Raw genomic sequence first — 27,362 nt, forward strand, 5'->3', positions numbered from 1 at the left:
TACTTGGAAGTTTGTCTTGTATGTAATGGTAAAATACATTTTTTTTATCAATCTTAATAACTGTCTAAAATGGCAAGATGTTTGGAAACCACTGTCAGATTTCCAAACACATTTCATCAAATGTTCCTCTAATATTTTCTATCTATACTGTACAGTTAATTTGTCATGTAACATTTACTCTTTAACCATTTTATTAACTTATTCCAGGGGGGAAACTGACAATTCTCAATTGTTATTATCTGCTCTGGATATGTATTCAGAGCTTCAAGAAGCTTTCTCCAGATCCAGGGTAATTTAACTGAGGTTTTCTGGTGAAAATCTCTTAACCTTACCTAACTGAATCTTCCATACGTGCATCTTTGGAACAGAAAACACTGTGCAGATGAAGATAACATCATTGTGAAGAGTGCTGTGCAAATAGCTAGTTGGATGCTAAATGAGTATACACCACTACATCAATATAACGCGACCCGATATAACACGAATTCAAATATAACGTGGTAAAGCAGTGCTACGGGGCAGGGCGGGGCTGCGCACTCCGGTGCATCAAAGCAAGTTCAATATAACGTGGTTTCACCTATCACGCAGTAAGATTTGTTGGCTCCCGAGGACAGCGTTATATCGAGGTAGAGGTGTATGTATAAGGTTATATGGATGAAGTACAGCTACATAGGTGCATGTAATACACACCGCATATGACGTGGTTTCTCACAAACATGGATACATATATCCTGTGTTAGATCTTCAGCTGGTGTAAATCAATGTAGTTCAACTCAATTCAATGAGGCGATGCTAATTAACACCCGTTGAGATCCTGACCATATGTGCATCATAAGTATGTAAGTGCACCACCCTTTCTAGCTGTATTTCATCAGATGAAACAGTCCCACTTTTGACAGCCTAAAGAAAATGTGGTTTTGCATCCACTTTTAGCTAATAAAGCTCTAAAAGGATATTAACCATGAAAATGAATCATAGAAATTCAAGAAGTCAGTGGAAAACACTCTTAAAAGGGGATGAGTCTATCTTTACTTCTTAGATGGCTACCTAAGCATCTGGCATGCCCACAAAAGGCTACTGTCTCTCCCACACTGGTGTAGTGGATATTTTTTGTTTTATTTATTTTATTTTAATTCTTGTCCTCCTCTTCTTTCCTTTGTGACTCTGAGTTTGTTTCTTGCCGCTTACTTCCCCCTCCTCTTTGCCCTATTCCGGGTCCACCTGAGGGAGATGCTGCTATTTGGGAGGGAAGGCTTTATCCATGAGGGTCATCTTGCACTTGGATCTGCCTCGCTGCATGAACTGAGCCTTTGATTTTCATTCCATACCACTGTCTAATCACTGGCCTTTTCTTCCTTCCTTCACAGAGATATGGTTATGGTGGATGGGTTCAACTGGACCACCATTGCAAGGTACGCAGTTCTCATTCAGTAAGGCATTATTGTGGTGTCAGCCACCTGTACTCTTTAAAAAGCAGAGTGCCAATAAAGTTGATGGCCAATGTTTACCTTGCAGTGTCATTAAGATACACATTTTTAGGAAGCAAGATTACTCCAAACACTGAAATATCACCATAGATCTTTCTGTTAAAGGACTGAGATAGGGTATAACTGCCTTCTAATCTCAATTTGAAACATTATCCAGCAGTCGTCATAATTACCGCAGCCTAATATAGAAGAACCTCAGAGTCATGAACACCAGAGTTATGAACTGACCACACACCTCATTTGGAACCAGGCAGCAGCAGAGACCCAAAAAAAAGTAAATATGGTACAGTACTGTGTTAAACGTAAACTACTAAAAAAATAAAGGGAAAGCAGCAATTTTTCTGCATAGTAAAGTTTCAAAGCTGTATTAAGTCAATGTTCAGTCATAAACTTTTGAAAGACCAACCATAATATTTTGTTCAGAGTTACGAACATTTCAGAATTACGGACAGCCTCCATTCCCGAGGTGTTCGTAACTCTGAGATTCTACTGTATTCAGAATGGGTAGCTCTAAAAAACAGATTTTAATAATAAAAAAGCATAACTTAGATCAAATTAAAAACTTTTTTTCCATAGAATCACCAATTTTAGAACTTAACCAAGAAATTGACCCAGATCTTCTGACATTATATGGCTGTCTAGAAGGAAAAGAAAACACAAATGGAACTATCTAATCACATTTTTATAGAAGTTAAAGAACTAGAACAAAGAATTTTCAAAAAGAAGAAAGACTAATTCATTCCTCAGTTTTATAGCAAGGACAGCAAAGACAGAACAGTGGTTTCAGTCGGAACAGTATGCAGCCTTTTGGGGCCATACTGTACACCGAGCTGTGTGCATAATTTCAGTTCCATGGCTAAAGCTGTGCAAAGAAAGATAATTCCATTTTCCGAAGGATTTTGTTATTTCAAAATCTGCTTTTGTTTAAATTTTCAACAAAACCCCCAAATTCTCCCCAAATGGGAAGGGAGCTCTGAGGCAGTCCACCTTGTGGGCTGCTGCTGACCGTGGGAGCATGGGGATCCCCAATGTGCAGGCAGGCAAGGAGTCAGGTGGGCTCCAGGACACCTACGTGGCAGGGAGTGTTTAGTCAGAACATTGTCAAAATTAAACTATCGCTATAGGACATTTTGGTTTTGATAAATTGGCAAATTCCATTGAAAAACTCATTTTTCTGATTTTTTTTCCCCAACTTGCTATAGTTGTGGTATATATAACCAGAACCTGCAGCAGGGGGCAGTGCAGAAGTGACCTGCCTCAGCTGGCGATACAGAATGCATTGTATCTCAAGATGCCACTAGCAGCACAGAGAGAACACATGCACTCCCTTCTAGGATGAGCCAGCTCCCTTCCCAGGCCCCCAGCCTTCTGGAGAGGTTAGCATTATTAATGGAACTAGCCTGGAGCAGTCCTTGCCCTCAGTGGAGCTCAGGGACTGCCAATCCATCCAGCCACCTCAGGTTCACAAGGAAGGGAAGGTTCCTTATACCCTCTCCTTATCCCTCACAGACTTGTGAAAAGCTAGCAACAATTGAGCCCTTAACATAAAATTTAAGAATAATCTGTTGGTAATAATAATAAATAAAATATTTTATAGTGCCATAAGTTTACATACAAGACACAAAGCCTGCCCTGAGGAGGTAAATAATACAGGACAAATGAACACAAGCGAAGAGGCAAGCTAACACTTCAGGAGCCTGACCCAATTGCCCAGTGAAGTCAATGGGAGCTTTCCACTGACTTCAGTAGTGCTGGATTAGGTCCCAGGATTGTATTATGTTGAGAAAGGAAGAGTGGGTGCTTGAAGAGGTGGGATAAGGAGAATGATCTAGTACACAGGTCACTGGACTAGACTTCAAGAAACTTGTATTTAGTTCACATCACAGCCACATACTTCCTGTGCTTCCTTAGGCTCCTGCTTCAGTTCCCCATATCCCTGCCACATGGAGTTGTTGTGAGAATACAATCTATTAAGGACTGTGAGGTGCTCATACTGTGGTGATGCATAGGTAGTTAGCTAAGGAGGGATCTGAAGAAAAGGAGGAGGTATCTGGTGGGTAAGAATAGGAAGAATGATTTATACAGTGAGCAGCAAGACACAAGGTGCACAGTTGAGAGTGCAAAAAGGAGAGACGTCCTTAGTCCAGCTAAAAACTTGAGCACATGCTTAACTTTAAGCACGTGCACCCTCCCATTTAAGTCAACTAACTAAAACCAGTTACATTATTAAATGGTTGGCAGTTTAGATGGTGAGTTTAACAAGACAGTTAGAGTTAATCTGCTCCCATCTTCTGAGGTTCAGACATGACTTCCAAATGGGACCTCTGCACTGAGAGATAGAGGGATGAGTGATATTTGATTGACTAGATCTGCACAACACCACAAAAAGAATAAATATTTCGTGCTTGGCATTTTCAGGGTGTTGCCTCAGCATCCCCTTCAGCTTTAATCTCACGAAGACAGTAACTGAGCTGCTCTGCTTTTTAACAACAACAACACAACAACAAAGCCTCCCTCCCATGATTCCTCACTAGAGTTGTAACTATTACATGTGTTATGTAAAACATAGACTGAGACTTTCCAAGCTACTGATGAATTTAGATGCTATTTTCCTATTAATCATAATAGATTTGAATAATACTGATCTTGGGACAAGAACCTGTCAACCCTCAAAATGATAATTGGGAATTCTTAAGTAATCCATAATAATTAATATATAATCTATAGCTTGGGCTACAGAATGGGAACTGGACATCCAAATCCTTTGGCAACTTGGAAAATCAGTCTCTGTGTGTGTGCATCTGTGTGAGCACACATGAGTAATAAAAATAAAGTTGAGAAGTTTGATAAAATGCAACATCTGTTTATTACAAGAACATTCCAGTGTCACCAACATCACTGGAATTATAAACCATGGAAGTTTTTAAAGATTCAGGTGGAACCCTGAGGCAAGCTAGTAGTAGCAGCACTATGGGCTATCCAGTGCTGCCTCTGTCAGAGTAGGTTGTATGTTACTGTCATTGGGAGGGAATAGAGTAAAGTCCTTTGCATATAACAGGAGCAAGGGAAAATGTGTCTTACGATGAGAGGAGGGAAAAGCTTCTCATAAGATTCTGTAAAAAAGAATCAAACCATAAAAAATTAATGATGTATTTTTTCAAAGGAGTGAAATTCTGAACGAAACTGATGAGCCTGATGATGAGAAACTTAGCCATGTTGCTCAACTGATTTCAGACAGCTGATTTTTAAATCTGTGTCTAAATTTCCACATACATTTGTTAAAGCATAAAACACCAGGTGCTGTTAGGAGGAGATGTCATACAAATCTTAAGTTATGTCCTAGGTAAATTGATTAAGGCTTGAGAATAGAGGTCTCATAGTACCTTGTCTGACGGCTCCACTCTAGCCATTGGTTTGGAAACATGAACAATTTCCTCAGGATCCATGTGTTTATCATTACTGCAAAACCTGTTTCCAATTAACTTTACAAAATTACTACATAATTTTGTATTTTAAAAGTGTCTGGATCATGTGCATTTTAGTGGTAGCGTCCAGAGACTGTAGCAACATGACTGGATTTCCAGCTCTCATTTTTTTGTTGGGCCAAATCTTGCTTGCCTTACTCATATGGGTAATCTCATTGATCTGAGTGAATTTAGTCAGGTGAATAAGCAGAACGGCAGTTTGTTCTGTAAAACAGGCTTTTCCTGAATTTACACACAAATATGAAGGTTCAGGATTGATCAGTGGCACATCCATGATCACACAAAATTCAATTAACACAGATGAAAGCAGCAATCACAATTCTTTATAGCCTGGCACTTAGCTTATTATAAACTCTTTCATATTGCATAGCGTGATATTGCATGGAAAGGGTTTCTTTTTATCTTTCAGTATTTATGTATTAACAGCAGACAGGTCCCTTGGTGAAATTAAAATCTGTCTAACATTGGTTTCAGTATTAATAGAAGAAAACACATATGAGTCCTTTAGAGGCTAGCAGAGTCTGAAGAAAGAATTAAAAGTCTACTGTGCTCACTGAAATACTCCCAGTGGTAACTCAATAAAGGACACATAGTCTATTTTTATATGACAAAAATCTTTAATTCCGCTAGGCCTTTCCCTGACCCCCAAATATCCTGCTGCCTGCATATTACACAATAATCAACAGTGGCTTGATACTGGATTTTTAAAATGTATTGGAATGTATGGCTAAGCTAGCCCCTTCCATTTGGAACATCAATTCTAACAGACTTTAAAGGATTTTGCCAGAGGAACAGGACTGTGGAGTTGTAATTTCTGGCTATAATATTGTGAGTCATTTTCTCAAACTGTGATATTGCTGCCAGCTCATTCTGGCAACCTGTCAAGGTGGCACAGAAAGGGAGAGAAAAAAAGGTTTTAAAATATTTATCAGGGAAATATATTTGTGAATGATGTATGAAGCTAATAACATATTCAAGGTTAAAAACAGCCTGACTCCTCATAGAGAGGAGACATGCAACTGAGTATGCCTGCTGCAACGAGTGTAATTTTATTAATTTAAGAAATTGTATGTCTATGTTCAGAACAAGGAATAGTCTGAATTAACTATTATTTTACATTGCAGAATAGATGTACACTGGGTGAAATTCACGTCTCCTCCAGGAGCATCAGTCAACTGATTGTGTGTGTTGGGGGAGGAAACTAGGTGTGGGTTGGAGAGAATGTGCCCCCTCAGATTGGAGCAGGCTTTAGAGCTTCACTGCATCTAGCTGCCATCCACTGTGCTATTCCTCCACACCCTTTACAGAGGGGTTTCCAGCCACTAAATCAGTGTAATCGCAGATCCCGTCACTCCTCGCCTCCAACATGTCTGCTCTACGCCCATGCTTCCCTACCACACACAGGTGGAATCTGCAGGGTCCAGACATAACTTAATCCAGCTGTCTGTCATAGCTCAACTTTCATGCATTCCCATTACCCAACAGAAGCAGCTAAGAGTGTCTCTTGCAGGTATTAATGGGTTACATCTCATCAATTTGTTGAAGAATAAAACAATAGGAAAATTGGCTGTTGCAGTTGCTTTTGGTGTTGAATCACTAGCTCTAATAACATATTCATAAGAGCAAGTGGCTATGAACAGTTGCAACATTCATTTTCCTTGGCTTGATTTGACAAGACAGTGACTACACAGTGTCTGGCCAGTTGTCAACCCAATCAAAAATTAAAATCAGAAGTGTTGCCCTCTTCTCACAATTAAAGGGACACAGTCAAAGTTAGTGACCTTGGTAATATTTTGACCTACATAACCCTGAGAGGGCTTTGCATTAAAACTGTATTCCTATAGTTCAGGTAATTGTTTTATATTGGATCTTTTCCCCTGATACGAATGCTTCAGTATTCTTTTTTTTATTATTATTATTACTACAATGAAAATTCAACCCGCAGCTTCCATTGGGGCTAACTCTATCTCTCAGACATGCATCTGACAAAGTGGGTATTCACCCACGAAAGCTTATGCTCCAATGCATCTGTTAGTCTTAAAGGTGCCACAGGACTCTCTGTTGCTTTTTACAGATCCAGACTAACATGGCTACCCCTCTGATACTCTATCTCAATTGTACTGGATGAATCTGCAGAACTCTATTGAATTTATGGAGTTACTCTGAATTCTCTCTGGAGTTACTAAGATCATTTTTGAGCCCACTGACTTCCAAAGGAATAGGGCAAACCTGAGGGCAGAACTTGGCTCATAGTCAACAAACAGCACTCATAAGCATCACTATGATGTCAAACTCAGGTGCCTGAATGATGGAGTTTAGTTAAGGAAATTGTTTCAGGATAACAAAGGGTATCAGCAATAGAGAGGGGATTATTTTTAAATTATAAAAAGATACCTAGATATTGTTCTTTTGCATTACAAATGACATTTCTAAATATTTTTGGGGGGATTTTTTTTTCCTATTGAACAAAAATGTAGGGCCTGAATTCTAGCACTGGATGGGCACTGGCAGCCCTACATACTTCTAACACAGTAGACTTTAGGCCATATTATCTTGACACAACTTTATTACTGTAATGAAAATTTCATTTCACAGGGGGAGGCAAAAATGATGAAGGAGGGAAAGGTTTTCAGAGTTATCCAAGAGAACTGCTGGAATCCAGAGGTTCGGATTAAAGAGATGAACAAATCAGGTAACTCCAAAAATGAAATTTACTAATCATAAATCAAATAGAACAACTTAAGCTTTCACACCAAAGTGTTCTATAACAACATTAAAATGAAAAGGTTTTGCAGCATTACAATTAGTTTAAATCAATTGCAAGTCAATGAAAACTAATACAGTTTACATTTAGACTCAAAAGAGACAGATTCTACCTTTCAGTACCTTGCTCCACAAATAGCCAGAATTAATTTCTGTGCAGGAAGGTACAAGTTAATATGAGTATGGGTGTCAGAACATGGCCTCAAAAGAAGAATATGCATTCCTGATTTTAAAAGTGGTCTATAAAGGAGAAAAATGTGTTTGAGCTCTTTCTTTGTTTTTGATGATGTATTTAAAAAAAAAGAAAAGAAAAGAACTTTCTGCCAAGTTTTTTTCCCCTATTTGTTTTTGCATTACATTGTCTACCACCTTTTCGCTGGAGGACTGTGAGTAACTGGAGAATTATTGGAATTATGTTACCGGGTGAGACAAGAGGCCCCGATCCAGTAAGCACATCCTAACTTAAAGTTCGGCTTCAAAAGGACCGCTCGTGTGTATCATTAGGCAAATGCAATTATCTTCAAGAACTCAGAGAATGGGTGAGGTCACAGAGAACTGGAGAAGGGCAAACATGGTATTTATCTTTAAAAGAGAACAAAGAGGACCTGAGGAATTATAGACCATCCGTCTAATTTAGATATATGGGAAGATACTGGAACAAATTATTAAACAATCAATTTGTAGGCACTTGGAGGATAATAGGATGATAACAAATCCATATTGGCTATTACTTAAGAACAAATTATGCCAAAGCAACCTAATTTCTTTCTTTGACAGGGTTACTGGCCCAATGGATGGGAGGGCAGGAAGGAGTAAATAAGACTTACTTTTATTTTAATAAAGCTTTTGACAGTCTCACAGGACATTCTCTTAAGCAAACAAGGAAAATGTGGTCTAGATGAAAATACTATAAGGTGGGTGCATAATTGGTTGAGAACCTGTACTCAAAGAGTATTTATAATGTCAAACTGGAAGAACATATCTAGTGCAGTTCTGCATGAGTCATTTCTGAGTCACATACTAGTCAATATTTTCATTAATGACTTGGATAATAGAGTGGAGAGCAGAGGTGAAAGTAAGCCAGTACGCCCCGGTACAGCGTACCAGCAAGAGCCGCTGCGCCATACCGGAGTGGCCCAGCTTCCCCAGGCGGCAATCTAAAGGGCCTGGGGTTCCCAGCAGTGGCTGGAGCCCCAGGCCCTTTAAATTGCCACCCAGAGCCCCACTGCTGGAGCCCTGGGGTAGCGGCAGCAGGGCTCCGGGGGCTATTTAAAGGGCCCGGGGCTCCCACTGCCTCTACGGCCCCGGCCCTTTAAATAGCCCTGGAGCCCTGCTGCCGGAGCCCTGGGGTAGCAGCGGCAGCCAAGCCCTGAGCCCTTTAAATTGTTGCCGGAGCCCCCGGCTGCCGGTGCTACTCCGGCGGGGGAGGGCATTTACCAGTACAGGGTGGGCCGGGGCTGGCTCTGACCCCCCGTCCCCACCCCTTCCACCCAAGGCCCCGCCCCTTCCGGGGGGCCAGAGCCGGCCCCAACCCAGTCCCATACCGGTAAGTCCCTGTTTTTACTTTCACCCCTGGTGGAGAGTATGCTTCTAAAATTTACAGAGGATGCAAAGCTAGTTGCAAGAACTTTGAAGGACAAGATTAGAATTAAAAAAAACTAAATAAATTGGAGAATTGTTCTGAAATCAACAAGATTAAATCCAATAAAGACAAATGCAAAGTACTACACTTAGGAAGGAAAAAATCAAATGCACAACTACAAAATGGGAAATAACAGGATAGGCAGTAGTACTGCTGAATAAGATCTAGGGGTTCTAGTGGACCACAAATTAAATATGAGACAAAACGTGATGCAGTGGTAAAAAAAATAAAAAATCATTCTGGGTGTATTAACAGGAGTGTCAGTGACTGGGATATGGCTGGTAGTGTCTAGTGGTTGGAGCAGGAGTCAGTAGGCAGGAATCGGATCTGAGGGTCAGGACCAGGTTACATGGAATGAGGCAGGGCAGGGGCAGAGCTGGAGCAGGACTGGGAACAAGGCAGGAGCTGGAGCTATTGCAGCCACAGGTAAATGCTTTGAGCAGCCACTGAACAGCAGCTGCTGCTGGGCTTAAGAATCATTCTGCTGATTCTTTTAACTAATCAGGCAATGTACCCAATGAAGCTACTACAGGCCAGCTGTGCTCATTAGGCTGCCTGGAGACTGGCTCTGCTGCAGGCCCTGATTCCTGACAGTACCTGCCCCCTCGAAGACCTTGGTGCGCAGGTTCTCAGAGTACGTCTGGTGGAACTTTTGCATGGATGTTTTCTATTGGTTCTCAAGACCACTCATCCAGACTGTAGCTTTCCCAGTCCACCAGATGCTGGAATCTAACTAACCAAGGGTGAGGATTCTGTAGACCACACACTCCTCCTGTCCATGAACTGTTTTGGGGGTCAGTGGCAGGTTGGATTGGCTTGGGTTTGGATTATTAGTGCAGGGTTTTTAAAAAGTGACATATAAAATCGGGGATGGATCTTCATGCACTTGGGCAGCTGTAATCTGAAGGCCACTGGGTGTACCCATTCTGTAATCTGGAAGGGGTCCATGTATTGGGAGCCTAATTTGGCAGATACGTGGTTCGATGTAAGATTCTGGGCAGAAAGCCACACCTTGTCATCTATGGCCAGACTGGAAACAGCCTAATGGTCCTGGTCCACATGGTGTTTATAGGCTTCTTTGGCAGACTGCAAGTGTTCCTTGAGCTCATGGTGCATCTGTGATAGGCAGGAGGCTAAATCCGCTGTGGCCAATACTGGGGAACTCATGGGCAAGTCTGGGTGGAAGTGGGGGTGAAAGCCCTAGTTTGCAAAAGAATGGTTTATGTGGGATCAAGGCATGGATTGCATTGTTATATGTGAATTTGGCATGGCACAGCAAGGGAAGCCAGTGGTAACTCAAAGAGCAGTGAAGATACTCCTCCAAGTATAGTGGCAGAGGGCTCTTCACCAGCTTTGAGATATTTGTCTTTCCAGGATAGGGCATCCACCTTTCTGTTTCTCACCCTTGGGTGATAGGTTGTCACAAAGTCACATTGAGCAAAAAGAATCTGCAGATCTAGTATTGGTTAAGGCATCTAGCTGCCCGTAAATACTTCAGATTTCTGTGATCCATTAGGAGTTGAATGGGGAAATGGGGTTCCTTCTAGGAGGTGGTGCCACTCCTTGAAAGCTACTTTAATAGCCAGAAGCCAAGACTTGAAGGGACGGGACAGGGAGAAGTAGGTTGTGAGGGCCCATGTGTCAAGATAATACTGCACCTGTTTGAGGCATCAGCCTGGATCATAAATGGTTTAGGATCTGAGTGAATCAGGTGAATGCCCTCTTCAGTCAAATCAAAGGCCAACTGAACCTCCGTGGACCATGTAAACCAAGCCCCTTTTTGGAAAAGTGCCATTTTGGGTGCAATCAGGCTAGAGAAACCTTTAATAAATTGCTTGCAGAAATTGGCAAACTCCAGGAATCGCTGAGTCAGTCACTGGGTAACCTAACAAGCACAGCTGGCCTGTTGTAAGCTGCCTTATTGATTGGTCGGAAGAGCCAGCAGACCAGCTCTTAAGCCCGGCAGCAGCAAAAGTTCAGCAACTGCTCAAAGAATTTGCCTATGGCTGCAATAGCCTCTGTGCCTGCTTGTTCCCAGCCTTGCTTCTGCCTTATTCCAGCCCTGCTCCTGCACCTTTTTTATACGTCAAAGAAGCAAACTAAAAGAGTCCAACTTTTTTTTTCTGCTTTGCAGGTCATCTTTAATAAGCAGTGAGTTCCTCAAAGGATAATAACTACAGGCCATATCTTATTCTTGTTTCATTCATGGAGCTGCAGCTATTGATTTCAAAGACAATTTTGAGTAAGAAAGATTGAGGGTATAGAATATCAGGGTTGGAAGGGACCTCAGGAGGTCATCTAGTCCAACCCCCTGCTCAAAGCAGGACCAATCCACAACTAAATCATCCCAATGAGGGCTTTGTCAAGCCTGACCTTAAAAACCTCTAAGGAAAGAGATTCCACCACCTCCCTAGGTAACCCATTCCAGTGCTTCCTCACCCTCCTAGTGAAAAGGTTTTTCCTAATATCCAACCTAAACCTCCCCCACTGCAACTTGAGACCATTACTCCATTAGATCATGGCCCTAAAAATTAACCACCAAAAATGGCACAGTTCGGGAGGGAAGATGCAAAGAGTTTCTCTCAGTTAAAGAAAGCTGGTAACCAGCAGGGTAAGATGTCATTAACTCAGGTAACTTAGGCCCTGTTATTAGGTCCTATTTGTGAAAACCTTTATGCAGCAACATAAAAACTTTATCATTGCTAAGAAATGCAACTGGTATCCAGTGTACCAGAACAGCGATTAGATCACATGATCATACCTCCTGGCTCCAGTCGGAATACAAGATGGTGTATTAAAATACTTACTTACTACAAAGCCAATGTGAAAACTGAGTTAAGATCACAGTATTATGTCAAATGCCACACTAGCCAAGCTACGTGTGGCACTGAATTCAAATATTAATTTTAACTAAACTTTAATTCCTTTCCCCTCTGTGAAATCTTCTTGGTCCTTCCTGCCTCAGTGAAGACATAGCAGAATGTATCGCTCTATGTCAGAACAAATACCATAGATTGCAGTAAGATGCTGGTCGTTGCAGATGTGCATTCTGAAATATCAGTGAACCAGGATGTACCAAGAGGATTTCAGAAAAGTGTGGGGGAGAGGGAAAATACTCTTTCAAAAAGTAAGTTAAAACTCATTTATGTGGTGAGTCGTCTCCCTCATTCCCTCACAGTGTGGTGACCGGGAATATTCAGCACAGAAATCTCTAAGTCCATTTTTATATTTGCTTTGCTGTTTGCCTTTCCGCAAGCTGGAATGCCAGAAATTAAAGCATTAATGCAATCTCTCTGTCAGAAAAGGAAAGAAAAGACTGAATTCTGGAAATGATCTTAAGGTGGTAGAAATCTGAATTTACCATGTCAGAGAAATAGATGATTCTGTTCCCCTTTAAAAATCAGAACACCAAGGCTCTTAACTATTTATAGTTGATGACTGAATATCAGAGCCACCAAAGGAAGAGGAGAATGAGGTAACAGATTTAAGATGGTGTCAAGAACCAACAATTCATAGCTCAATTTTTGCAGCAATTAATATTTAAAAATCCTTGGACATCTGTGCCCCTATATTTAAGACAAACTGATCAAATAGTGGAAGCAGAGGAAATGATCTTCATGTGAATCACATAAAAAAGGAAAGTTGGATAATTAAATGCAAAAAAGCAGGCAAAGGCTGAAGATTAATGGTCCCTGGGGACACTGGGGAAAGAATGGCAAGAGAGGCAAACTGCACACAATTAGATGACCGTGATCACTTCCATACCAAGTGCTATTCCCGCTAAGCCTATATCACAACATTCCAAATGACCAGTGGTATCAAATGCTATGGAACTATGCAGCAATACAGGAGCCAATAAGACCATCACCAGTGCATAGGAAGAACCCATTCACCGGGTTAACCACTGCTGTTCTAGCAGTTGAAAACCTAGCTTGCAAGCCTCTAATAAACTGTTCTGAGGAAGCTGATTAAACAGTTGTTTGATTGCACCCTCTTCAAACACATTAGCAGGAAAGCATAAAGAGGAAAAAGACAGAAATTGCTGGACAGTAAAATATGGCTCTGTTAAGAAGAGGGCTGTAATGGGATTTAACCATTTCAATGTGATTGGAACAAGACACAATAATAATCTGTTTAAGGGAAGTGTTCCCAAATGTGCTAATCAAGTGTTCACTGGCACATTGCTGGAGAATGTAAATGAGTCAGGGATCAAGACCTTTGTGTTCTCCCACTATGCAGTACAGAGTGGAGCAAAATGCCCCAAAATCCATACTGTGTCTGTGTAGAGGGAAAAATTGACTACAGAGGATGTTCCCCTTCCCCTTCCACTCTCCCTCCCCTCCCCACAATATTTCTGACCTCTGGAAAAAGCCCTTGGGTCTCATCCTCATTTATGTGAGAAAAGAGGCATGGCCGGGACAAAAAGAGGATCATTCTTCCTCCGAAGCACTGCAGCAGGAATACAGTAAAACATGCAGATTAATGTTACTTGAAGCAGAAGACAGTGGGAGCTAAGGGCACTCCGCGCCATGCAGGAGTTGCTCAGCATGGACTCACATCCCTACAAGTGCTCTCTACTGAAAAAACAACCTTGTTGGGGACTCAGTTACAACACAAGAGCTCATGTTTGAGGAAACAAGAAGCAAAAATGCTGCTCGTTGAAGAGTGATTCACTAACAAAGCTGCTTCCTAGAGGTATCCAGATTCAACCTCTGGTCCCACTGGTTAATTATTACATAACAAAGGGACACTGACAACATAAAATTCACATTTCAGTACGAAAATGATTTACCTGCTGTAAAGTAACTGCAAGTAATATCTAAGATTACTATATGGGAAAGAAATGAGAGGGGAAAATATGTTTTCTCTGTTTTTATCCTATCTGCTTAGTATGCATTAAACAGCACTGGTTGCCTATAGTCAGTTTCACTGTTTCCCTCATGTAGTGAGTTAGGCCTCAATCCTGCAAGCACTTGCATATGCTTAATTTTATATCAAACATTGCAAGATCCCTGTTGTTTTCATGGATCATTAACACATCAATAAGAAAGAGAAAGTCACTAGAAAAAAATTAGGAAAGAGTGTTTGTAAAAATCACAAAACTTTGCAGGGTGATAGTGAGGCTGTTGTAGTTAGTTTAAAAAAAATGAGTGAGAATTATTTTCATTAACTGATTTCAAGGTGCTGTTCGTGAATGCAAAGCTTCTGCATTTGTTCGTTTACCACAAAGGGGAGCAAAACCAATATATATTGTTCTCACTGTCTTAAGTGGGACCAAAGATTTTTTTATATGACAAAATACATTTATGGAACTCAAGATACATTTATGGAAAATTAAGTAAAGTGAAAGAAGGTCAAGAGTGATAAGCATGCACAAGTATTTAAATTAATACCAATAGATTAAAGCAGGGGTTCTCAAACTTCATTGCACTGCGACCCCCTTCTGACAATAAAAATTACAACACAACCCCAGGGGGGAACGAAGTCTGAGCCACCCCAGCCCCACCGCCCCAGGTGGGGGGCCAAAGCCCCAGCCTCGCTGTCCTGGGTGGGGGGGCCTGTAACCTGAGCCCCGCCATCCATGACCGGCTCTAGGTTTTTTGCCACCCCAAGCAAAAAAAATTTTGGCTGCCCCCCCACCCCAGCCATGGGCCCTCACGCCCCCCACCCCCTGCCGCCCCAGTGCTGGGCTCTCTCTTCTCCCCTCCCCCACCCGCACCCCCTGCTGCCCCAGCCCTGGGCTCTCTCTTCCTCCCCCACCCACACCCCCTGCCACCCCAGCCCTGGGCTCCCCACCACCAGTGCTGACTCCACCCGCTCCCCCCTTGCCTCCAGCCGGTCCGGCGCTGGCAGGGTCGGAGTAAGCAGCGGTGCTCCCGGGAAGTGCCTCAGCCCAGGGTCCCTCCAGCCAGGGCTCCTGCCTTCAGGACCGGCCGGGACCCAGGAGAGCAGAGCCAGGGAACCGCCCCGGCAGGGGGCTGAGGAGCCCGAGCAGGGTAGCCCCAGAGGGAGCGGAGCCCCAGAGAGCGGGACATGGGCCCCACACGGCATCACTCAGCCCTCTATGGCCCTGCTGCTGCTGCTGCTTCTGGCTGCCCTGCCGCACCCCCTGGGCGGCTTGGGCCACTTCGCCCAGCCCCGGCTGCGCCGCTAGGGGGCAGCCGCCCTGCAGCACCTGCAGGTGGCTCCGTGTGCCCCACGGGGCAGCCCCCAGCCCGAGTGTCCCCCGTTTGGAGCCTGCCTGGCCCACCCACAAGGTGCAGCGCTATTCCCCCACGGCGCGAACCGCAGTGGCCCCAGGGCGCCCCCCGCACATGACGCGCTGCTGCTGTCAGGGCCAGCTCTACGCTTTTGCCGCTGGAAGCAAAAAAAAAAAAAAAATTACCAGAATGCCACCCTTGAAAATGTACCACCCCAAGCATGTGCTTGGTTTGCTGGTGCCTAGAGCCAGCCCTGGGCCTCGGTCTTTGGCTTCAGCCACAGGTGGTGGGGCTTGGGCTTCGACTTCAGCCCCTGGGGCCCAGCAATCTAAACCAACCTTGGTGACCCCATTAAAACAGGGTCTTGACCCATTTTGGGCCCTGACCCACAGTTTGAGAACCGCTGAATTAGTGTAACAATAGATCACACACCTAACTGCTGCTCTGGGCTTTTGTCCATGAACTGAAGTGATTCTAAAGAAAATTGTTATAATTGTTCCACAAATAACAAACAAAAATATTTTTAAAAGCCAAACACCAATTTTTATAGTTCCACATTAAGGCACATGTATGTATGTAACCAGGGGTTATATGCTGCTTCTGGGCAGAGGAAGCTCATTCCAAGCATCTGTGGCCCACAGCAATTCAAATCCCATACAAATGCCTACTTATGTAACAGCTGCCATCTTGGCCAACATCAGAGATTGAATTGGGGACTGGCAAAGCTATAAGTGTAAATCTATATGGATTGAGCTAAGTAGCTAGATCCTGTTATGAATAATTACTATTCACTCATAAAAGTACTTTCATTTGCACATGTGCCCAGTTTTGCTTGGTGAGCTAGACTGACTCATCATATTATTATTTTCCCCATTTTGGGTCATATTCTTCCCATGAATACCTCATGTACAATTTCCATTGTCTTCTGTAGCTGTGGTTCTCAACCTTTTTTCATTTGTCGCCACTAAACATTGTTGAACGGAGGTGCGGACCCCTCTGGAAATCTGCAGACCCCCCCAGAGGTCCGTGGACCACACATTGAGAGCCACTGTTCTATAAGAACCATGTGCTTGTATCCAGTCTGTCCCCTATGAATGTATCTGCTTCCTGCAGATTGACTGACAAATCTCTATAATTAATCTGTAATGCATGAGATCAAATCATGATCAGACCTAGGACAAAATCATAATCTGCATTTTCATATTTAAAGACTTTTGCTCTTCTATGTAGGAGTCACTGTACAAGCCCTTTCTACAGTTCCTGTAATGTTCAACTATTGGGTAAGTCCTTGCAAACAAATTTTGTAAGTCACAGATACTATAAAATTCAAAATAATGAAATCCTGTGCCTGTGAGTTAGGCAGCTCAGCCAGTCACCAAAATAATATGACAAAGCTGCTCTGGCAGTGGAAGAGAGGCCAGCAGAGTAACATGGCAAAGCTGCTCCAGCAGGAGCTGGACTCTGCAGAGCTCCGCTCTGGAGAACATTTAATACAAACGGGTGAGACAGCAACAGGAACTTAGGAAGAGCAACAGGGAGCAGGGAGAGAGCCTTTACAGAGCGTGAATCTAGGACTGGAGTGTATGATATAAAGGAAAAAGAGGCAAGTTCTGATTCATTGGGTTGTAAGTCTATCAAATAGATGTTTTCCCATCAAAATAAAATTTCAAAAATTGCCACGGGGAAATCCACCTTCTTTGTACTGGGGTAAGGAAGAATGCACTTCCTTCACGCACAGCACTGCAGAATTAGCCAGGTGTTTTATGAGGGATTTCTACCGTCCTCTGAAGCATCTAGTAGGAAAGTAGAACTAATGAGCCATTTGTCCAGTCTACTTTGTCAAATCATGTTTGGATGTAAATCATGAAGAATCTGATTTGCTCACCGGAGGGTATCTGGGCAATTTCCATCTTATAGACATTGGAATGCATAGATGAAGTATTACAAATATGCTTTAATAGAACAGATACATTTACAAAAAAATGTCCCTTTCTTTTAAATATCACACTCCCAATATGGGAAAGCTATTGGTGCAGGAAGCTCTGAGTCTGAAATTACATCTCCCACTTAGCAGCACAACTAGAATTGCAGAATGGATTCACACTTATTTCAAATGCATCAAACAAACAAAAAAATGGTTTCTAGAAGGTTGATCCTAGCAAACAATAGGCTAGATTCATCCCAGGTGTAGCACCCATTGACTTCAACTATTTAACATCAATGCAGTTACATCAGGAATTCACTTGGCCCATTTCCTATTTGTATCTAGTACTTCACAGTAATCATGTTGAATGATAATACATAAAAATTCAGTTACAGATGTCCTACATAAAAAATTATTACAGCATAGCCCATAAATTAACTGTACACCTCTAGTACTTTGTGTAGGATGACATTTCCCATATTCTGTACTGAAATAAATATTTGTTTGGTTTTTGTTTTTTCCTTGAACACACCGTAGGAAAAAATAGGGAACCAATTAATTTGTATAATATAGTTCTCCCTGGATGTCATGGCTGCCATATTAGAAATAGGACTAAGAACTTTGAATTTTACAAATCTTTTGTTCATGTTTACTCTGTAAAATTCATCATGCTCCAATGTCACACATTTCCACCTCCCTCTACGCCATTCTTCCATCTTCCCAACTCCAGCAATAAAATGGTATGTTAAAAAAAAAGATGTAAAGTTTAAATCTGGATCCCAAAGACCTTAAAATTTTGGGGTAGTCAAATCTAAAGGGTTGGTTTGGTCCATTTTAGAGAAAAAGGCCAGATGCAAAATCCACATTTGGGTTTGGATCCAAGTTCCACCCCACAGAAAATTTGGAGGGCTCTGGAATTTTACTTAACACTCATTTCTAAATAAAAACCTAGGAGAATGCCTACGGAAAATACAGATCAAGTACACACTTCCCTTTTTACTTGGACTGTTTGGCATTTACCCCTTGGTAAACAATGTAACGCAAAGGGTACATACTGAGATTGGTAATTTTAAGTGTGAACAACATGTCCATTATAATACCACCAAAAAAGCCTTTACAATTCCTCACCATGGGAAGTCTTCCACACCAATTATTTCATTCTTGTACTGCATCAATAACATTATTTGGACACTAGACCAACTCTATGGTCAAACCTGTGCAGAGGTAAATAAATAGAATTGAAATGAGGGGTGAGAGAACTTGCTTTGCCAAGGATTCACTTGAAACTCCTGGCTTCTGTATTTACAAGAGAATTCTCAATGTTTGAGCAGAGCTGTCCTTGAACCAAATCCCCAGATACAAACTCCCCCCGTTGAGATCTGGACTCAAAGTTTGTGGTCCAGGTCTGGCCTGTGGAGTGCATTTTATCTTACATTCTCCTATTTGCTGCTTTTCTTCTGGTGCCCCATTCTGCCCTCTCAAAATGTAAGTTACAATCATTTTACATTCCGACTGAATGCCAAACTGGGGCAAATTTAGACTTATGCTTTGTGTATAAAATGGTAAGAAAATGGATGTAACTCACTTCACCATTTACATCACCACTCAGTTCTGCCCAGAGATTCAGTTGGAAGATACAACTGCTTATACCAGGTATCTATTTGCCTTCTGACAGGCACATGAGTGCTATAAGAGATTCTCTAAAAAATCCTGAGAGCCTCAGCAAATGAGGCCAGATTCTCCCTTGCCTTTTATGCCCCTGAGGGGTAGGAGGAAAAGCAACTAATGCATGAGTATGCAAGATAAAGTTAACTCAACTCATCAATCCTTCCCCTAGGATTTCAAACAGGGCAGAATTTGGCCTAAAGGCCTTACACCTATTCAGAATGACTAGTGGTGAAGCAAAAGCCTTGGTGTAACTCTTCTCCTTGTATTGTTTGCTGTGACATTTTTTCTTGGTGATAATTTGCATGCAATCCTTTGGGTTTCTTCCAACATCTGTCAAGGTGATAACATTTGGGAACTACATTTTAATTTACTCTTCTTCTTAATATCATACCAGGCTAAACCTGAGGATACTTTAGATCTGTGCCAATTATTAAATAATGACTTAGCTGCTACAGTAAAAAAGTACCCCAAGAGGTTTATCGGCCTTGGCACATTACCTATGCAAGCACCAGACCTGGCTGTGAAGGAAATGTATCGCTGTGTGAACGAGCTTGGCTTTCCTGGGGTACAGATAGGATCTCATATCAACGAATGGGACCTGAATGCACCAGACCTGTTTGCTGTCTATGCTGTGAGTAGACATTTCCTAGTTTATCCCAAAGAATGTTGTGATATGAAATTCTAACTAAACAAAAGGCATTGGGAAAAATTCAGCTGTCAGTTACACTAGTATAAATCCAAATATTTCAATGGAAATAATCTAAATTTATAGTAGTATATCTGAGAGCAAGATTTAGTCCAGAAAATCTGTTTAAGCTAATTTTCTTTATGTAATGAATGATCATTTACAAGAGACACTCATACATTTGCTCTAATGACTGGGGGAGACAGCTAATATTGAATGTTATTAATTTGCCAATAAACTAACATAATAAATGTTAAAAAGGAAAGGATAGTACATTTCACAGGTACTTTGTTCATATGGTGTCTCATCCAGCCCCACCAAAGTCAATGGGAGTTTTTACCATTTGTTTCAATGGGCACAGGGTCAAGCCTATAGATCCAATTGAGCATTCATGGCTGGATCCCATACACTTTACTCACCCAAGAATATTAGTGAAGTCAATGGGAGTTGTGAGTGTGCAAGGACTGCAGAATTGGGCCTTTATTCAAGCAGATTCCCAATGATGCTCTTTGAAGTTATGCGTGAGAAAGGCATGCTGATAAGTAGCTATTTGATAGGTTTAGCTTTAATTATGTATGGTAATTCACCATGAGATACCAGCAAATGTTCTGGAGCATATTTTGTAAAATACATAATGAAATCTTAGTCATATGAGACCTCACTGTAGGTCTCGCTCCACTATTGCTGGAAAATTAGAAGAGTTGCCACATTTTTGGTTTGTGAATGAGGGCGTATGTGACAATTAGTAAAGTGTGAGTTAGTCCTATGATTATTTTTGTGTCCAAGTAGAATTAAATGGGGAACAGTTTAAGGCTGAGAGTTTCAAAGTGACCAAAGGGAGTTAGGCATCAAATTTCAATGAGATTTGGGCACTTAGCAACCAACAGCTATTTGGAAAATCTGCACCTCAGTCATTTAATTTTTTTAATGTATCTAAGATATTTCTTAGGTAGCAAGGGTCAACTGAAGTATTTGAAAAGACTGTTATAGACTTCTATGGGTTTTGGATCAGGCCATGATAACCTTGGAATCTAAGTGCCACACAGAATTGAGTAAACGTCACCAAAAATTCAAAATTGAGTTTATAGAGTATAAACTGAGTTTATAGATTATACATTTTTTAAAACAGCCTGAAGTCCAGATGGGCTCCATCATTTATCTAAATTCCTAGATTTAATCAGTGTACATTCTGTATCTGATCCACAGGTTATTATAACTGTCAGCTTGAAATTGATTCATGGCGGTTACTTTTCAGAACTCTCAATTTGCTTGAGAACTGCAGCATCTTGATGACTTGTTTGGTTTTGCGGTCACACACAGTCTGTTAAGTATCAGGGGGTAGCCGTGTTAGTCTGTATCTACAAAAACAACAAGGAGTCTGGTGGCACCTTAAAGACTAACAGATTTATTAGGGCATAAGCTTTCGTGAGTAAAAACCTCACTTCTTCGGATGAAAAAACCTCACTTCTTCTCATCCGAAGAAGTGAGGTTTTTACTCACGAAAGCTTATGCCCTAATAACACAGTCTGTTATCAATCTCCACTTTATGGGGATGCTTACATCCATCAATATGTTGAAACATATACAGGAAGTTACCTCCCACAATAATTAGCATCACATGCAGAAACACCCTTGGAAAGTAAAGATGATGAAGAAAAGCTACATTTGACCTTGAGCTGTATCAGTTCATCAAGCCACTTACTGAGCTACACATTTTTGTTTACGAATATAATCCTGATCCTTATGGCAACAGTTAACTATTCACAAATCATGAGCTTGCATTTATACACAAATTTTAGCTTTATTTACTTTGTAAGACTAGTTAACCACTAATTGTTCAACTCTGTGATTATATCTCCCTTACAAGAAACGTAACAAGAAACCATAACCTGTACAATTCCTCTGTTTTCTTTTCTGAAATTATTAACAGTTGAAATCCCAGTGTTCGTGGTTTGTGTACTGTTTGGATTTGTTTGTTTGCTTACAAAGAAATTCTCTTTAACTCTATATTGTATAGAGGAGCTATTCAAATACTAAAAAGAAAGGGGAGGGAAGTTAAGACCAATTTATAACAAAATAAAGACTAATTTATGGGCACTACTCACCACAACTATGTCTAACCTACTGTATCATTTACATGTGTGTTAAATTATGTAATTAATACATTAATATTATTTTATCACATTCCTAATAAATGAACAGCACAGCGTGCACATATATTCATTGGCAAGAGTTTGTGTTGATGGCAAGCTATTCAGGTCGTCCTTGCCAATAAAAGCTTTAAACTACACCATGCTATCATGTAACTTGCTGTGTTCCATATTTAACAGAAAACAAATATTTCAGAAATATACAGCCTTTAAAAAAAATTTGGTACTATTTGTGTATCAATCCACAGGTAACGTCAGACTCTCTTAACACCATGGGTCCAACTGTAAATTTTTTAAATCTCTAAAAATTATCCAAATTAGTTTTTCTGACACAGTAATGCTGCAATGTAAAGGTCTCTCATCTTGTAAGCTAGTTAGGCTAAAGATAAGAATTGTATCCTACTGGAAAAGAGGGAATTCCCAGCTTTCTAATGGGATAAGTCCATTATTCCTGCACAAAGTCTTGGAATGTTAAATGTAGTCCCAGTGGAGACGGATTAGTGGGAAGAATGGAGCTTGATTTGTAACCCTCCAGATTGGATAGAAACAATTCTAAACATGAATCCATGCAGTGGGACAGGTAACAAATGTTCCCAAACACAGCAGACTTCTGTTCTATAGGCACCTCTATCCAATGCTCTGAGAAGTCACCCCATGTGTTAAATACAGTCAGGCAGAATGTTAGTTTGCACTTAGTTTAACTTTGCAGTAAGACACAGATACAAATAATGTGATAAGCACTTTTGTACCAAACAATTAAATCTGAAGAACGCTTTTACTTAAATGACAAAATGTTGTTATAAGGGCCCAATCCTGCAGCCCTCAAGGAAAATTTTGAATCGGAGTAACAACTGGCGTAAGGATCTGAAGGGGTAAATACCACAATCCTCATGGGTGCAGGATGTCTTTCCAGGGGCTTGTCTTAACTAGAAAAATTACACCGAGTCAGAACATGACCTAGAGCTCAACTAACATGATGTTGAGCACAACTTTGCAGGCAGTGTAGATGCAGGCAGTCATGTTCACCACCACGTCAGCTGGTCAGTGTTCATTAACTTGAGATTGTGCTCTAATTCAATGTAGTTCTCTAGCAAAGACAAGCCTCATGCTGCTGCTATGGTGAGCTTTGAGGGGATGCTGACTATATGTATCCACTGGCTCATGCATTCACACACACACAGGGACTGGGAATGGGAAAAGGAGCATAGCAACCAGGGAGCCCTTGGTGCCCTTTAGTTGTAGTAGGGCCATGCCACAGCTTTGAGGGTGGATTCTGTATGTGCCAAGCTCATTTACTCAGACTTGGTATAGGGGCTACAACTTGGGTCTAAGTGAGCACCTCCATTTTTTGCTAAATCTTGTAATCCTTTCTATGAATTATTTACAGCCAAAGCAAAAAAAGGCCTTTTTAACAGTATTGCCTGGAGCATACATACATTTTGGAGTTCATTTTGCTGCCGTTACGTCCAGATAATATTTTTTTCCTTTTTACCAAAGGCAGCTGAATTATTAAACTGTTGTCTGTTTGTGCATCCCTGGGACATGCAGACAAATGGAAGGATGTCCAAGTACTGGCTTCCCTGGCTTGTGGGTGAGTATATAGTTACAATGCTTAATCTTCATTCATTACCTGGCATTAGCTGCAACATTTTATGCCAAGGAGACAATTGCAAATGTATAATTGCATGAGAAAGACTACATTATTTTTCTGTCAATCATTTTTAAAATCAGACACTGCCATTAGGTCAACACTGTAAACTTCACTGGCTAAACTTTATATATCTATAATATCTGTATCACTAGAATTTAAGGGGCTTGCAGCAGCCTCTAATGTTCTCTTGCCTCCTAGAGAACACATCTTCTGCTTCTGTAACAAGAAGGCTCCCAAAGGGAACATGATTAGAAGAAAGACAAGTGGAATTAGCAAATGACTCTCTGAAACAGAGACCAGGAAGGGAATATTTTGAATTTAAGTTCATTTCAACCATAGCTGAAACATGTGCTTGAGGCTCTTTAGAGGTATAGGCAACAGGGAATTGTTTTGTTTCTGTGTTTTCCACATCTGTCAGTTAAATTAGAGTTGCAGTCCAGCACAGAGTAACAGTGGGTAAAATTGTGACAGTCCCTGGAAAATTTTAGGCCTGATTCTATTCTTACTTTCTCTGGTTTAGCACTGTGTAACTCAATAGACTTCACTGGAGTTACCCACCACTGTGACTGAGAACAGAATCAGGCACTTTAGCCCTATCTCCACGAGAACATTTTGGTGTTGCAGCCACCACTGCACTTGTGAAACACCTCCATACATTACCTCCATACATGAAATTTCTAGCAAAGGTGCACAAGTGTTCACATCACCACTGGGTTGCACTACATGTGCCATGTCTATACTAGAGCCTTTTGTTAACCCTGGTTGAGATCCAATGTGAGCTCTTGTATAGATAGGCTACCAGCTGCTCACACTATTTTTAACACCATATCATATAACCTTACTCAGCGCAGGTCTATTTGACATGGTGTTAAAAAGAACTGAACATTGTTATATTTACTTACTTAATGAGATGCAGTAACCTAAAAACACATTCTCATGATATTTATGTAGAGCTTTACATCTTCAGAGCACTGCACAAACATTAATTAATCCTGGCAACTCCCTTCTGAGTGTTATTTTCCCCCATCACAGGAATACTAAGGCAGAGAGGTTAATACCCAAATTTTCAAAGTCTAAAGTTAGGCTGAGCACCTCCAACATCCATTGACTGGTTTAGGCTCCTAAATTTGGCTTTAGGTGCTTATCTCTAGGCACCCAAGTTTGAAAATTCTGTCCCAAAGGTAGAGAGAGTCAGTGTCAGAGCTGAGATTACAGCTCAGGAATTCTTAATTCCTAGTCCTGTTTTCTGACCACAGTTTAAGAATCTTAACTGACTAATAGCATTGAGTACTTCTCTAATAAGAAATAAAGCTATGCAGTTTGTCATTTGCACTATAACTGTAAACTCTGGCATTAAGTATAGAGGATATTGGGGAAAACATCAAGCTGCAGTGTGATGTCTTTATGTTATGAAACTTTTTCTTGTTGTTAGGCATGCCAGGGGAAACAACCATTGCCATTTGCTCCATGATTATGGGAGGAATTTTTGAAACTTTTCCTAAACTGAAAGTTTGCTTTGCCCATGGAGGTAGGTACAGTAGTTTGCCTCAGAAGCCACTGTTCTTGCTGGGGATTATTGAATGGTTCTGCTGTTTGATTTTGCCTGTTATCAGAGCAAATTCAAGCATTTAATTTTATATTATTTGAAAAACAACACTCAGTAAAAATATAAAGTTAAAATAAAGACTTAGGCCTATCTCAAAGGGGATGATTTTAAAAGGAACAAGCCATTTTAAAGGTGAGTGTTAAAAGGAACCAGGCCTTGTCATTCCTAATGAATCAGTTTAGTTCAAATGTTCCAAAATAACTGGGTTTTGTCATCTCCAGTTTCCAGTGGACTTGAGTCCACATTACAAAACACCACTACAGCTGTCAGTAATTGGCATCTTTGTTGATAGTCTGAGCAAAGGAGCCCAAGGATTGAAAAGCCCTAGAAACCAAAGTATCCACTTTTCTCTAGAGATAACCCATGTTGATCAGTATTGATATCTGGGTTTGAATTCACCAGTATGACCTACTGACCCTTTTGGAAGTCAGTGGGAGTTTTGTATGAGGAAAGATTTGGAGTGAGGCCATGGTCTGTGGGTTGCTTTTGAAATATGCAGATTGGATAACACAAAATTTATCACAAGCAATGAAAAATGGATCATGCAGCCTTTGCGTTATGCTTCTCGGTAGCTTCTGCTTTCTGAAAATAAGCTTCTCATTGACACCCTTAAGAGACTAGTCTTTTGACAAGAAATGTTCACTCAAAACCCAAGCCAGATAAGTCAAGGACAGTTTTGAATACAAAAGGTTGCAGAATCCAGTCCTTGATGTTTTGATATGTCACTGGGACTCAGTTTGACCACACAGCAGATTTAACCAAAAGGGGAAATTAAAAGTCACCACAAATTACTTACTCTAGGCAAGACTTTTTAATAGCCCATCTTAATTATACATTTATGATGAGCTAATAAGGGCAGAATGCTTATGGATGGTGTGGGGAAAAAGAAAGGGTGTAGCCTCTTCAGCATTGTCTGGCAACTTGTTTGGCAAAGAGAACATCAGAAGAGCTGAAGGTGAGTTGTTTATTCAGAATTTCTTCTTTTTTTCTTCCTTTTCAAATCTGAGCTGAGAGTAAATTGGAAACAAAATCAGAAGCCTGCACCAACTCAGAGATACTCAGGAAGAAGCTGCTCTTGTAAGAGAGACGAAAGAAAAGGCACACAATAGGAGCAGAGGGAAACACAGAAAAGCTTATACAGTACCAATAAAGGAAGCAAACTAAAATGCAGGTGACAGATTGCTGTTTGTAGCGATTACAAAAACTTTGCCCACAGTGCTATTCTAAGCTCTCAAATATCATTGTGCTCCAGTGACAAAGGCAGAAATGTCAATGTTGCAGTTACTTCCACTTGTTTGTTTTAAGTGTCATTTTTATATCAAGTTTTTTTTTAAATAAGGTTAAAAATGGAAAAAAGATAGAAAGCTCTTCTAATTAGAGCTATGATTTTTGCTCTCAGGGTTGTGTCTGAAAAAAAAGACATGCAGCCGTATCTGATATAAATAATGAAGCCCTCATGGCTAACTTTATACTCTTTACATTGAATTGCCTGCTGTGTGGTATAAAATCTATGACCAGGATAACTTCGCAGTATGGCTCATATTGTCATATGGAATCGGGTGAGCTCTAAAGATGCGCATCTGTTTTCTGGTGTATTGTTGACCTGGCCATTTTTCTGTTTTGACATCCAATGGGAAGCAATTTTCTTTTGAAATTATGTTCCTGAAGAGACAGAACGGACAGCTGGGGAGGAAATGTGAGGAGAAGGGAACAGACACACTTTCGTCTCATGGCAAGAGCTGGCATGTGTCACTTAAATAATGGTTGTCTATGAGTATATTATTTTGGGGTGTGGGTATTCTCACAAATTCCACCCACACACCAGACTCAGTCCTCTTGAGATGCAAAAGAGAGACATCAAAACAAGGTGCCATGCAAGTAGGATTTACAGATCTTCAGAATCTGATATTCCTTTTTTTCCCTTGAATGTTTTGCTCTGTAGTGAAATTGATAACAATATTGATATTTAAATTATTATTGTTCAAGCTTCAGTGTTAACACTCATTGATACGGATAGGGGAACTTTCCAACAACCAATAGTTTCAGGTGTTCTACCAGCTGAGACAGACATCACTGCTTCAGTTTACATTGGGTTCATATT

The 27,362-nt window shown here is 40.9% G+C and overlaps 1 protein-coding gene across 7 annotated transcripts in view; it reads left to right on the forward strand.

Annotated features, from left to right (window-relative positions):
- ACMSD (aminocarboxymuconate semialdehyde decarboxylase) overlaps window positions 1–27,362 on the forward strand; it is a 79,471-nt gene that overhangs the window by 35,601 nt on the left and 16,508 nt on the right. For all 7 annotated transcript variants that reach the window (XM_034785235.1, XM_034785233.1, XM_034785230.1 and 4 more), the window contains 6 exons: window positions 1,368–1,412; window positions 7,568–7,664; window positions 16,808–16,857; window positions 19,564–19,800; window positions 23,502–23,595; window positions 25,088–25,183. In XM_034785235.1, coding sequence (XP_034641126.1) covers window positions 7,580–7,664; window positions 16,808–16,857; window positions 19,564–19,800; window positions 23,502–23,595; window positions 25,088–25,183 — 562 coding nt within the window. In that variant the 5' untranslated portion in view covers window positions 1,368–1,412; window positions 7,568–7,579. The remainder of the gene's footprint in view (window positions 1–1,367; window positions 1,413–7,567; window positions 7,665–16,807; window positions 16,858–19,563; window positions 19,801–23,501; window positions 23,596–25,087; window positions 25,184–27,362) is intronic.

This window comes from Trachemys scripta, chromosome 11 (assembly GCF_013100865.1).
Source record: "Trachemys scripta elegans isolate TJP31775 chromosome 11, CAS_Tse_1.0, whole genome shotgun sequence".
In the NCBI taxonomy this organism is placed as follows: domain Eukaryota; kingdom Metazoa; phylum Chordata; order Testudines; family Emydidae; genus Trachemys; species Trachemys scripta.